The following is a 14,892-nucleotide window of genomic DNA, read 5'->3' on the forward strand; positions in this document are numbered from 1 at the left end:
AAAAGGGGATGGATGGTCTCATGACCCACTGTGACAGATTATACCCCTTAAGTCTTTGCCAAACAGTACACCATGTGCCCATTGGGGGGTCAAGTCATAATTTTCATGGCTCATGATGGTTTCGACAATCTTCAGCGGGGTCCTCTGCACAGAGGTCATTTCAAAGCTCTTGGCAGAGATTTGGCTGCTCCAGAAGAGCTCAATCCTCTGGTTAGCACCCTGCAGCACCTTCTAAGAAATCCCATTGACACCAGAACAGTAACCCCGGACCCTTTGGATAGGGGGGAGGTTGTTTGCTTACTGGGAGGCCTGGGAAAGGATTTGCTCGGACCACTGGGTGCTGGACATTATTCAAGAAGGTTACAAGCTCAAATTTTATCATCCTCTATTGGACTTATTTGTGATCTCTCCAACCGGATGGTCAGAGAAACGATCAGAATCTGAGTAATGGTTCAATGGCTACTGGATATTCAACAGTAAAATAAAGAAAACTTGGTGGTTACCTATCAATTAAATACAACGTGTGAAACTGCCGATATAAGCCAAAATGACACTGAGAGTGATCTGTTTTCTTTTTTCTTTTATTCTTATATAATTATATAAACGGGAACAAGCCTCAGATTATAGAGTTTCACCCATTCAGGGTTTTCTCAAAGAGAAAGACAATTCTTTTCTATAACTCCTGCTGACATCACCAGCTTGAAGAATAAAGACACAGTTTTGACATTGTTGGATGTGAGGAAAGTCTTCCTCCAATATCTTGAGGTGACAAATGATTTTCGTATTTTGGATCATCTCTTTGTTCTAACAAGTCCTAACCGCCTGGGGAGGCCAGCTTATAAAACTTCCATTTCAAGATGGATGTGCATGGCCATTTCTTCTGAGTACATTGGGTGTGGTAAGACACAACCGACTGGTTTAAGAGCACACATTACCAGAAAAGTGGCATCTTCATGGGTGGAGTTCCAGGCAGTTCTGCCTGAGGAGATAGTAAGGTGGCCACTTGGTCAACCTTCTATACATTCACAAAATATTGCAGAGTGGATGTGGCAGCATGAGTGGACACTGCTTTTGGATCCTTGGTGCTGGCAGCAAGCTCATCTGCCCTGCCCTAATCTTGGGGGACTGCTTTGGTACATCCTACTAGAAGGGAAGATTAGGTTTTTACCTCAATAATCTTCATTCTAGTAGAAAGGCATGCGAGTCCTGAAGGCCCACCCTGTCAGATTTCATTTAGCCTGCTTCCTGTCTCAGATATATATGAATTTTCAGATGTTGGGTTTTCTCCTGTCAGACAGGTCCGAAGAGAGATAAGATATCTCTCTGTTGCAAAGAGGCAAATGAGAGACTTTGAGAACTACATTAAGTGTTTGTGCTGGTTGTACTCAGGCAGATAGCTTGGTTGTTTCCACCTTATTTAGTTTGTTCCTATTTGCATTAATTTGTTGCACTTTAATGATTGCAGAGCTGAACAGAAGTGGTTGTTCTTGAAGTTCTTTGTGCTTCACCTCCTTATTTTTCCTCTTACAGTGATTGCCAACTGCTTTGGTACAACTGAGGAACTACAACACAGCCCAGTGAGGCAGGAGGCAGAGCTGGGAGAGAAAAAAATGTAGAGGATTCCTTCTATACAGCTTGTGACTAGAGGTAAATAACCCACTGGTTCAAGATTCACATGCCTTTCTACTAGAAAGAAGATTATTGAGGTAAGAACCTAATCTTCCCTTATGTGTTATTTCCTTCTTCCAGAAGATCTGCAGCTGTAGATTCTTTTCTGTCAAACAAAGCACTACAGCTAGTTGAGTCTGAACTTTTGTTGCTGTTGTCCTCCTTGATTATTACTGTGGCCTGTGGTTTGGAAAACAGGCTCTAGCTCTAAAGGCAACTGGCTCTTCTCCAGAACGTAACCCCGTCCCGCTCCTGGCACTCTCACACCAACCTCTCTTCTCTCATACTTATATAATTCCACTGGAGTTCCGTTCCTTCCCTAACCATGTAAACCGTGTCGAGCTCCATCTGCGGAGATGATGCGGTATATAAACCCAAGATTTAGATTAGATTAGATTAGATTAACTGCATCTCCAGTAAGGCCAGCATTCTTAGTAGACTGGCCACATAAACATCCTAGCAGAGAAGTGGGGCACCTGAGGGGACACTGCAGTGAACTTCACATAACAGATCTAAAGTACACATCTCACCATAGCCCCCTTATGTTGTGTGGTGAGTCCTCCAAAACCTACTGGACCCAACTGTATACCACAACAATAGCCCTTATGCCTGCAGGAGGCATCCATTTGATGGTCCAGTGAGTGTAGCAGTGAGAATGGGATATGAGCCTGGGTCCCCTTCTCTAGAGACCTGCGTTCTGCTCTTATAGGACTGGCCAGAACATCTGAAGTTGTCATACAAGCAGGTTTGTACTGTTTCATTCATTTCTTTGGGACGGGTCTTTGGGACATGGTCAATGTTTCTTTGGTACATGTTTCTTTGGGACATGCGGCAGGTATGCAAGAATGGAAGTGTGGTGGTGATGGGAGACTTCAACTACCCTGGGATAGACTGGAGTATCGGGCACTCAAGTTGCGAGAGAGAGACCAAATTCCTGGAAGCCACGAGGGACTGCTTCCTGGAACAGCTGGTCATGGAACCTACACGAGGAGAAGCTACTCTTGATCTAATCTTCAGTGGACTGGAGGGACCTGCAAAGGAAGTAGCGGTATTAGACCCACTGGGAAACAGCGATCACAACATGATCCAGTGCAGACTAGAACTGGGATCATCCAGGGTGAAAAGAACCACAACAACAGCGCTCAACTTCAGAAAAGGGAATTATGATGCAATGAGGAAAATGGTGGGGAAGAAACTCAACGGCAGCACAAGGAAGGTAGAGTCCGTAGAAAGCGCCTGGACCCTGCTCAAGCGTACGGTGCACGAAGCACAGAACCTGTACGTCCCCAGGTTCAGAAAAGAGTGCAAGAAAAATCGAATAAAGAACCCAGCATGGATAACGGCAGCTGTAAAAAAGGCGATCAGTAACAAGAAAGCATCGTTCAAAAAATGGAAACAGGATCAAACGCAGGCCAACCAAAAGGAACACAAGGAAAGCCAGAAGGAGTGCCACCGAGTGGTTAGGAGAGCAAAGAGGGAATATGAAGAGAGACTAGCGGGAGAGGCAAAAAATTTCAAATCATTCTTCAGGTACGTAAAGGGGAAGCAACCAGCGAGGGAGGAAGTGGGGCCCTTGGATGATGGGGATAGAAAGGGAGTAGTGAGGGAGGAAAAAGAAATAGCTGACAAGTTAAATGACTTCTTTACGTCGGTCTTCACGAGGGAGGACACATCCAACATTCCGGAACCAGAGGAAATAGAAAATGGAGATCAAGATAACAAGCTGGTCAAATTAGAGGTGAGCCAGGAGGATGTCCTCAGGCAGATAGACAAGCTAAAGAGCGACAAGTCGCCAGGTCCGGATAGCATTCACCCAAGGGTGCTCAAGGAATTAAGGAATGAAATAGCAGAGACACTCCAGCAAATATGCAACCTATCCCTAAAAACTGGAGAGATCCCGGAGGACTGGAAAATAGCTAATGTCACGCCCATCTTCAAGAAGGGTTCGAGGGGCGACCCGGGAAACTATAGGCCGGTAAGCCTCACATCGGTCCCGGGAAAGATGATGGAGGCACTGATTAAGGACAGCATCTGTGACCATATCGAAAAAAATGGACAGCTAAGGTCGAGCCAGCATGGGTTCTGCAAGGGTAGGTCGTGCCTCACAAACCTGTTGTACTTCTTTGAGGGGGTAAACAACCAGGTGGACAAAGGAGAACCCATAGACATAATTTACCTAGACTTCCAGAAAGCCTTCGATAAGGTACCACATGAGCGGTTGCTCAGGAAGCTATGGAACCATGGGGTACACGGGGAGGTCCACCGATGGATCAAAAACTGGCTGGCAGACAGGAAGCAGAGGGTTGGTGTAAAGGGCCATTACTCGGACTGGCAAGGGGTCACGAGCGGGGTTCCTCAAGGATCGGTGCTGGGACCGCTCCTGTTTAACATATTCATTGACGACCTGGAGGCGGGAACAAAATGCGAGGTCATCAAATTTGCAGATGACACCAAACTATTCAGCAAGGTTGAAACCACGGTTGACTGCGAAAATCTCCAAAGGGATCTTACGACATTGGAAGAATGGGCGAAAAAGTGGCAAATGAGCTTCAATGTAGGGAAATGCAAGGTCATGCATATAGGGAGAAGGAACCCGATGTTCACTTACAAAATGGGGGGATCAATGCTAGGGGTCAGTAATCTGGAAAGAGACTTGGGAGTGATGGTAGACACGACATTGAAGGCGTCGGCACAATGCGCCACAGCCTCCAGGAAAGCAAACCAAATGTTAGGTATCATTAAGAAGGGTATCTCGACCAGAACGAAGGAAGTCATCCTGCCACTGTACCGGGCTATGGTGCGCCCGCATCTGGAATACTGTGTACAGTACTGGTCACCGTACCTCAAAAAGGACATGGCAATGCTTGAGGGAGTCCAGAGAAGAGCAACTAAACTGATTAAGGGTATGGAAAACCTTACATACACTGACAGACTGAAGAAGCTGGGGCTGTTCTCCCTGGAAAAGCGGAGACTCAGAGGAGATATGATAGAGACCTTCAAGATCCTGAGGGGCATCGAAAAGGTTGACAAAGACAGATTTTTCAATTTGAAAGAAACCACAAGAACAAGGGGTCACTCGATGAAATTGAAGGGGGACAGGTTTAAAACAAACGCAAGGAAGTACTTTTTCACACAGAGGGTGGTGGACACATGGAACACCCTTCCGGAGGCCGTGATAAGGAATAGCACAGTACAGGGTTTCAAGGATGACCTGGATAGGTTCCTGGAAGACAAAGGGATTGAGGGGTACAGATAAGAGCAGTGGAAGGTTTAGAGATAACTGTAGAGGTAGGCAATAAAATTAGTCAGGGACCGCTGACCAGGCAATATGCCTGATGGGCCGCCGCGTGAGCGGACCGCTGGGCTGGATGGACCTCTGGTCTGCCCCGGCGGAGGCGACTACTTATGTACTTATGTACTTATGTACATGGTCAATGACCACCGGGGAGTGGGGGGAGGATTTTGTATTCCTCCAGCGGTCATCTGGTCAGTTTGTGCCCCTTTTTTGGCACTTATTTGTTGTTAAAACATAGGTCTAGCCCCATACATCCAAATTGTTCTCTGGACCTATTCTAAAATGTTTGATTTTGGCAGAAAACCTTCTAAGTCATAAGTCTGCTCTAGTTCCACCCAAACCACGCCTCTAAAATACCCCCTTGAGATTTAGATGAACAGCAGAGATATCCATCTAGAATCCATCGTCGCAGTACAGAAGTAAGGCCTTTTTTCTCCAACACAGACCCCAACATCTCGCTCTTTCCCATGATTTATTTGTTTGGTACTAGGTCATTTGGCTTTTGAGGTAGGCCTTTGCCTCCTTTGGTGTGTACAGAAAGTCTTATCTCCACATGTCACAAGTAGCTGTGTAGGGAACCACATTCCTACTTGAACTCCTTTTCCCTGGATTCCTTTTATATTCAGTAACCAGGCTTATATTGGGGAAAATACATAAGTCCATATTGAATTTACAGGATTTGTCACACTTTGCTTTTTTCAAAATGAGCTCAGTATCATACTAGTTTTACCACTAGGTGCCATCAGTGGCATAGAAGGATCTGGCTTAGGCCTGAGTTCCCTAGCATCCGCTCGATTTTATAGGGTGGTGTAACGACTGTGTAAGGAAAGCAAGATTATCATAATTTCTGGACATAAGGTTGCTACCTTCATAACTTTTCAGAAGAGTAATTATACATAGGTTGGAGCATTGACTTCTATTCTCCTGGTCTTCAAGCTTGCCTTGCAGCTCCTCCAAACTCTAAATACCATTAAGCACTCTCTTCTGCTTGTCTTTTGCCTAGTCCTCCTCCAACTCTGTTACTTTGGCTTCCAACTCCTCTAACCAAGCTGAGAAGGCTTCAAACTTGTCCTTCAGCCTTGCTGTGATCAGGTCTGCTATTTCCTTCTCTGCCTTGTGAAACTCTTTTAAAAACTTCATGCATACTGGGTCACTGTCCACCTCCAAGTTTCCAGATACCGCTTGCATGTTCCTTCAGACCATAGCCAGTAGTGAACTCACACTCCCTTTTGCGCCAACTTTTGCCTGCTCTGGCAGCCTTGCTGCATGCATACATACTGTATCTTTTTTGGAGGGGGCCAATTTGCGATTTTAGTTGCTTCAGCATCTCTCCAGAGTCTCTCTGGAACCCCTCTGTCACTCATTAGATCAATCCACAATCAAATGAACACCTCAGGGAAAGGGTAGTACACTCTTCTTGGGGGTAGAGCCACAGAGCTGCTCTCAAATATGTCATAGAAACATAGAAATAGACGGCAGATAAGGGCCCACGGCCCATCTAGTCTGTCCACCTTAATGTCCCTCCCCTACCTTTGCCCTGTGAAGAGATCCCATGTGCCGATCCCATTTGGCCTTAAAATCAGGCACGCCGCTGGCCTCAATCACCTGTAGTGGAAGACTATTCCAGCGATCAACCACTCTTTCAGTGAAAAAGAATTTCCTGGTGTCACCTCGTAGTTTCCCACCCCTGATTTTCAACGGATGCCCTCTTGTTGTCGTGGGACCCTTGAAAAAGAAGATATCTTCCTCCGCCTCGATGCGGCCCGTAAGATACTTGAACGTCTCGATCATGTCCCCCCTCTCTCTGCGCTCCTCGAGCGAGTATAGCTGTAATTTGTCAAGCCGTTTTTCGTATGGTAGATCCTTGAGTCCCGAGACCATCCGGGTGGCCATTCTTTGCACCGACTCCAGTCTCAGCACATCCTTGCGATAATGCGGCCTCCAGAATTGCACACAGTATTCCAAGTGGGGCCTCACCATGGATCTATACAATGGCATAATGACTTCCGCCTTACGACTGACGAAACCCCTTCGTATGCAGCCCATGATTTGTCTTGCCTTGGACGAAGCCTGCTCCACTTGATTGGCAGACTTCATGTCCTCACTGACGATTACCCCCAAGTCTCGTTCTGCTACCGTTTTTGCTAGGATCTCGCCATTAAGGGTATAAGACTTGCATGGATTCTGGCTGCCCAGGTGCATAACTTTGCATTTTTTGGCATTGAAGTTGAGTTGGCATTGAATGTCTGACCACCATTGCTGGAAACCAAAAGCCCTCTTAAATTTCTTAATGCTGGGAAGGTTCTCTCAACTAAGCCATAGCCATGGGTGGGGATGTAAGTTCTGGTGCCATCAAAAATTTGGTCCTAGCGAAATACCTGCTGCTAAAATGGGTCACCATAGAATTGCTAATAGAAACATGATGGCAGATAAAGGCAAATGTTCCATCTAGTTTGCCCGTCCGCAGTAACAATTATCTCTTTCTCTCTCAGAGATCCCACGTGCGTATCCCACGCCTTCTTGAATTCACTACTTCCGGGAGACTGTTCCAAGCATCTACCACTGTGTCTGTAATGACATTGAAAGCCTCAAGAGACTGCAAAAAGTCAATAGTGTACTAATAGTGTCACATCCTACAATAGCATATAGTCCAGTATATACTAGTGTGAGCGTTAACAGACCACAGGTTTACAATAAAAAATAAATAAATCCAGTTTTTCTTCTGTTAAACAATTTTTTTACTATTTTGTTGCCACTACTCATACTGAACTGGTAATGAGCCTTGTGTGCAATTAAAATAAATGTATTTATTTATTTTTAAAATTCTTAAATTTAAAATTTTTAAAATTTATATACCGTTTAAAACTAAACAGTTTACATAATTTTACTTATATAAAATTGTTAAAACTTAATCAAACAAACAGATAAATAATTTTCCAAGAACCATCTACAAAATCACACAAAAGGTTTATACAAAGGGTCACAAAGTTCTTCAACCAACAACTGAAAGAGTTATTGTCTAGAAACTAAACTAAAACTTAATTTTATAGACTTGGTTTACAGTAATGTAAGTATAATACATAAATATAGAAGAAGAATGTAATCTAGAATGGCTTAGTTTTGTGTTTAGTAAACAAGAAAGTTTTCAGAGCTTTCCGAAATAAAACAAAGGGTCCTAGACTTCTAAGTGAAAGCGGTAACTCATTCCAGAGCTCATTTAGTTTGAAAATGAAAGAGTGGCTGAATCTCTTGAAAGTTCTGCTTTAACCCCTAAAGGAAGGAAATGTAAGTTTAAATTTATTTGAACTCCTAGCGAGATGAGATCTATGTACATTCCAATCTAAAGGGACCAAAATAATAAAAATGCCAAAGAGAATTTTAAATGCAATACACTTAAATTGAATTCTAAGATACACTGTAATTCCTTGAGCAATGGTGTTACATGATCGAATTTATTCTTACCAAAAATGAGCTTGGCAGCAGTGCTCTGTATCGGTTGAAGTCTCTGCAGACTGACCTTTGAGAGACCTAGGTACATTGAGTTGCAATAATCCAACCTTGACAAGATAATTGACTGAACCAATACAGAGAACTGTTGCTGATGAAAGAGCGCTCTCACTCTTCTCGGGATACAGAGGCTAAAAAATACCAACACTTTTTAACAAGAGAATTTAGCTGATCCTTAAATGTAAGAAATGAATCAATAACAATACTCAGTATTAGCATCTACAAATAATTATGTCTTAAGCAGTTTTCTAAAATTTCCTTTTTCACAGCATTTTCGTATTTGGCTTACAAGGGAATTCCATAGTTTAACTCTTGCACAACAAAAGGTCATTTTACTAACCTCAGCATACTTTGGGTTAGCATTTGTTTTCAGTAAAGCTAACTTTTCGGAACGTAATGATCTGTTTGGTAAATAATTTGACATATTACTCTTAAATAATTCAGGGATGGTTCCAAACAAGAATTGATGACAAATCATTACTCTTTATATTGTATTCTGAAAACAACTGGTAGACAATGCAATTGTTGGAGGTAAGGTGACATGTGATCATATTTCAATAATCTCATTATCAATCTTGCTGCTGCATTTTGAGCAACCTGCAATGCCCTGCACTTGTCTTTGTTATCAACGGCATTTTGCATTCTGCAGTATTTTGGAAAGGTTCTAATGAGAGAATACATATTTATCCTTCATTTCAAATCAGGGCCATTTTGGAAAAGTTGAGCTATGCAGATATGACCCAGAAGGGGATAACACGGGAGAACTGGTTGCAGTGAAATCACTGAAGCCTGAGAGTGGTGGTAATCACATAGCAGACCTGAAGAAAGAAATTGAAATTTTGAGGAATCTGTACCATGAAAATATTGTAAAGTACAAAGGAATATGCACTGAAGATGGTAAATATTTATTTATTTTGTCAAGATTTATTAAGAGCCACTTTTGCATGCAAATTTATATACACAAAAATGTCGGTGAGATCAATAGTTTTGATTTTAGGTAGTTAAGAGTCTCTGTATGACCAATTTCTGTCCTGTCAAGTTTATGGCATTCCTTTTTCCTTTTTAAAATTGAAAAAGACAAGCAGTATAACAAATGATTGTAATAAACATAAACACACATATATTTCCTGGATTTGCAGTTGAAATGCCTTTATCAAACATCAGAAATAGATTCCTTTGTGCTGCTTCTTGTAAAGAAGTTTGCTACCTTATGCTCTGTAGATAAGAACATAAGAGTTGCTGCTGCTGGGTCAGACCAGTGGTCCATCATGCCCAGCAGTCCGCTCACGCAGCGGCCCTCCTGTCAAAGACCAGCAACCTAACTGAGACTAGCCCTACCAGCGTACACCCTTATTTAGCAGGAACTTGTCTAACTTTGCCTTGAATCCCTGGAGAGTGTTTTCCTCTATGACAGACTCCAGAAGAGCGTTCCAGTCTTCTACCACTCTCTGGGTGGTGAAGAAGAACTTTCTTACGTTTGTACGGAATCTATCCCCTTTCAACTTTAGAGAGTGCCCTCTCATTCTCTTAACCTTGGAGAGGGTGAACAACCTGTCCTTATCACCCTGTAATGTTTGCAGGTAATGCATGGTAGGGTTTCATTTACCTTTATTAACAAATTAACTAAGTAAATATATATTTTTAGGTGGTAGCGGAATTAAACTGATCATGGAGTTTCTTCCTCTTGGAAGTCTGAAAGAATATCTACCCCGGAATAAGAGCAAAATAAGCTTAAAACAACAACTAAAATATGCTGTGCAGATAAGCAAGGTGAGTTTATAAACTTAGTAGTTAGCAAATTGTGCCATACCATTTCTTTTTCAAATTATGCTTTTAATTTTATCCTTTATTAGATCTGAATTATGGCTGAGAGGTGAGCTCTTGAATTGGTCTCATTGAGGTTACATAACATTTTACATTATAAGTTCTTTTCTCCATATCACATAATTTACTCTAACACTGGCTCTCGCATCATGTTTTTGCTAACTCTGTGTAACTAAACTTTTGAGAATGCACAAAGGAACACCAGTGTATCAAATAAAATTTATATTTGCAGCCTGAGACCTTCTTTATAATATCAAGGTAAAACTGGTTCTTTATCAGCATGTCATTTGAAATAGACTGAGTCAAAGTATGACTGTTGAAATATCCACAATATGCAGTATTAAAGTATAAGGAGAAAAATACTATTAAAAATTATATCTGCTATTCAATCAAAAATTTTAAATGTGATTTATCGCCCAATTTAAAAATTCTGATCACAGTTAATAGCATTTTCATTGCAACCTGGATAATACCTTCTAACTGCCATGGTCTAAATTGATCTGATTAGCAAAACGGGTAGTGGGCTGAATATCGAGGAGGGGGAATAAATTTTGCTGATACCTTCCAAAGTCCCTCTCCAAGAGCATTCACCCCTTTCCAAAGCTCCATTCCAAAAGCATCCTTTCTCCTGAAGAACCCTCCTTTCAAAGGCTCTCTAAGAGCATCCTCCCCCTCCCAGAGATGCCACCCCTGATGTAGCTTTCCCTCAGGTCTACCTTGAAGAATCCTCTTGCTTGTGTCAGCTCAAACTTCAAAATGACAGCTTCAACCTGTAGTGGTAATCTCATAGTACTACTCCAAGGGTCAGGGTTAGTGCTGTCTGATTTCAGCCAAAAGGTTTTCATGGTATAAAAACATAGTAACAGTAAATAATAGCAGATAAAGACCCAAATGGTCCATCTAGTCTGGCCAATAGCCACACGCATTATACATTCACGGTTACATTGTCTTGTTCTCTTTGGTATTTTTGAGACATAAACCTTTAACTATCTTTAGCTCCAGCTGTTGGAGTTGCTGACAAAGCTCACTCTAGCCTATCAAAACCATCTTGACATTTGTGGAATACTGCCCATAAAAGTCTGCCCAGCACTGTTCCAAATTACTGGAGTTTCCATCGAAGCCCTCCCCAACCCATCCTAAACCGAATTGTCATATATGGGACACAGATGATGCAAGTCTGTCCAGTACAAGCCTTAGTTCATTTTATACAATTTGTTTTCTAATTAGAGATCCTTTTATGTTCATCCCATGCTTTTTTGAATCCTGTCACTGTCTTCATCTCCACCACCTCCCTCAAGAGGGCATTCCAGGCATCCACTACTCTCTTATGAAAAAGAATTTCTCTGGAGACAAGCAGGGGATATCAGAGACACTTGTAGGTGAAGTCCGCTGACGAAGCCTATGTGCCGGTGCTCTCCCCTAGCTAAGTAAGCTTTACGCTTACTGGGCATGTGCGGGAGTCAGTATTCCCATCGCCCCTCCCCTTGGAATGCCAGTTTTTTTTCTCCTGACAAGTCGCAGCTCTCCCCTGTTCTCTCCTCAAATTTTCTTCACTGACAGGAAAGAAATTTTAAAAAAATTAATTAATAATAATAAAAACTAACAACAACTAAAATAGAGAGAAATGGTGAGTCTTGACCAAGCGTTTAAAAAAAAAAAATCAGATTGACTGAGGAGCCTGCTTCATAGCATACAACTCTTTTTTTTTAGCTGTTAAACCTTTTCAATTTTAGCGCTGCTGTTTTAATGGGAGGGCGCTAGGACCACGAAGCCTCTTTTTCTCACTTCCTCTTCAGAGCCGCGATGAACAGCAGCTTGCAATTAATTGGTGCCGGAACTTCTCCTCAGGCAAGTCGGCAACAAACGCCAACATTGCCGTTTGCTCCCTCCCCTCAAGACCCTGTTTCGGTACTGCAACGGGAGGGCAGCCAACCTAAGCCACATGAAAACAAAAAAACGGCAATATTGTCAGGGAGATAGAAGAAGAAGCTCCTGACGCGGGACTGAAATTTAACTTCTTCTCTTCCATTTGAGTCAACCTTATCATGGAGCTCCTCTTCAAAAGCATCTTCCACTTCAAAACATTTAAAAGCTCCCGCAGCCTCAGCCTCGCAGTCCTATCCTGTGCTGCAGCCTGCTCTTTCAAAGAATACAGGTACTGCTTTAAAGTCTTTTAAAAGTGTTAAAAGAAAGGGGAGCCTTATCCTATGCTAGAACTGGAGACTAGTCCCCCAAAAAGGGTTTCTCTGCCTACTGTGCAAATAGAAACGCCTTCACATGGAATAGTCTTTCCAGGCTATGTCTGTTTTTTTTCTCTTTGTGTCAAAAGCTTATGCTGGATAGTGCTTCTTTTTTACATCCTTCTCACCAGCTTCCTTCTGTTCAGCCAGCTCAACCAGCTTCACATTTAATTCAGCAGGTCACCCCTGAGGAACCTTTACTCTCCATTTCAGTGCTACCTTCACCTCTTCTGTCATGTGCTCCGGGTACACCTGTATGCTCTTCTCCAAGACAGGAACTTCACTCTCCTCCTGCCTGGTCAGAATCCAGCATCCTACCAAAGTCTATTCAGCCGGAGCAGCCTATTCAGCCGAGCTCCTCTGAAGAGTATGCCTATCCAAAGTTTATACAAAAAGTTTCTTCCTTACACAGCCTGAATGAGGCGGCTATTCCTACTGGTAGCAAGGAATTTCAAGCTATTCTACAATCTTGTAAGACTCTAGCAAAAAGGTTTGTCGCCTTACCAGTACATCATGTTTTGCAGGACCTTCAACTAGAAAATTGGCAAAAACCTTTTTTGGTGTCCGCAGCGTCAAAACGTTTGGAGACTAAATATAAAGTTCATAACTCTCCTGGTCACGACATGCCTTAATTGCCTCATCAATCAGTGGTGTCAGTCAGCTAGCAAAAAAGCTAAAGTCTCAAGGGGACCTTTATCTGCACCCCCGGGTAGAGACCTTCAATTTCTTGATTCCATGGGTCGCAAGGTGTATCAAGGTTCTATGCTGTCTTTAAAAATAAGTGCCCATCAGCTGCAAATTCTACATTTTCAACACTCTTATTTTGCAGCATTTGGATTCTGCAACCCCTGAAGACTTCCCAAATCTTCTAGTTGCCCTGCAGGAATCTACATATCACCTCATCAAGACTAATTACGATGTCTATCTAGAACTGCAGCAGTCACTATAGCATCCAGACGCTCAGCATGGTTGCAGGTGTCTGATCTCCGGGAAGACCTGCATGAAAGATTAGCAGATGCTCCCTGCTTGGGTGATAGTCTTTTCGGTGAAGAGGTCAAAGTAATGGTTTCCCAGCTGAAAGAAGATTCTTCTACTAGTAGGGAACTCTCAGCACGTTCTTCTGAGCAGTCTCACCAATTTCAACGACCCTTGTCTTCTTTTACTTTCCGACCGCCTTATCAACAGTTTTTTCAACAATATTACCCATAACGTAGATTTGCACCATACAACCATCCTAGTCCACAAAGAAACCAATCATCTGCATTCTTTCTACCTAAACAGTGTCCAAGAGACAGGAAGCAGCCATCTATTCCTCAGCTTCCGGCTATAAAGCCTTCGCCTGGTTTTTAACCATTTGCCCTGGGGGGAGGAGTGGCGGCGGCTAATTCAATTACTTTCTACCTGGCAAGCTATCATGACAGATCAGTGGGTTCTCTCCATTGTGGCACAGGGTTACTTTCTCAATTTCTTTCCCAAGGTAACACCCTCTCAACCTCCTCCACCTTCTGTGGTTCCTCATCAGCACATTTTGCAACTTGCAGCAGAAGTCACTCTTCTACTAAACAACAATGCCATTGAAGAGGTACCTCTAAGTCTGCAAAATCGGGGATTTTACTCCCATTTCTTCCTCATTTCCAAAAAAGACTCAAGTCTATGACCCATTCTGGACCTCAGACCTCTAAATGCCTGCCTCAAAAGAGAAAAATTCTGGATGATATTTTTACCAACTATCCTACCTCTTTTGTAGTGCTGCCCGATTCAGGAAAAAAAATTTCAATTCGATTCAGCCTATTGAATCGATTTTTCGATTCGATTCGATTTTCCTGCCCAATTGGGTGTTTTTTTTAAAACATCCTGTTGGGTTTATTTTATAGCCTCTTCACCCCTTTTATAGCCTCTTCACCCCCTTTGCCCCCTCCTAACCACATTGGTGCTGTGGTGTAAATAAAATAAACAAACAAAAAAGACTTTTCCTCTCTCTGTTAAATCCTAACTCACATTCGCGGTCTAACACCAGCTCTGGCAGGATACACGTTTCAAATCTGACACATTGTAATCACAAAACAGAAAATAAAATTAGTTTTTCTACCTTTTGTTGTCTGGTCATTATTCAAATCTTGTTGGTCCCAGGCTCTGGTTGTCTTCTGATAACTTGCTTGCCAGGATCTCCTTCCTTCTTCTTTCTCTGTGCTAACCATCAATCTTCCATCTCTGTCCTCCCCTTCTGTTTCCCTTCCCTCTCCCAGAGGTCTGGCATCTTTCCTTTTTTTCATCTCCATCCACAGATCCACCTTCTCTCAACTACCCTTTCATCTAGCATTGCTCCCTCCTTCCCCACCAACCCAGGGTCCACCATCT

The 14,892-nt window shown here is 42.7% G+C and overlaps 1 protein-coding gene across 5 annotated transcripts in view; it reads left to right on the top strand.

Moving 5' to 3' along the window:
- Positions 1-14,892, top strand: part of JAK1 (Janus kinase 1) — a 241,161-nt gene that overhangs the window by 180,772 nt on the left and 45,497 nt on the right. For all 5 annotated transcript variants that reach the window (XM_033915500.1, XM_033915502.1, XM_033915498.1 and 2 more), the window contains 2 exons: positions 9,175-9,367; positions 10,116-10,240. In XM_033915500.1, the coding sequence (XP_033771391.1) occupies positions 9,175-9,367; positions 10,116-10,240 (318 nt within the window). The remainder of the gene's footprint in view (positions 1-9,174; positions 9,368-10,115; positions 10,241-14,892) is intronic.

Source organism: Geotrypetes seraphini, chromosome 12, assembly GCF_902459505.1.
Source record: "Geotrypetes seraphini chromosome 12, aGeoSer1.1, whole genome shotgun sequence".
In the NCBI taxonomy this organism is placed as follows: domain Eukaryota; kingdom Metazoa; phylum Chordata; class Amphibia; order Gymnophiona; family Dermophiidae; genus Geotrypetes; species Geotrypetes seraphini.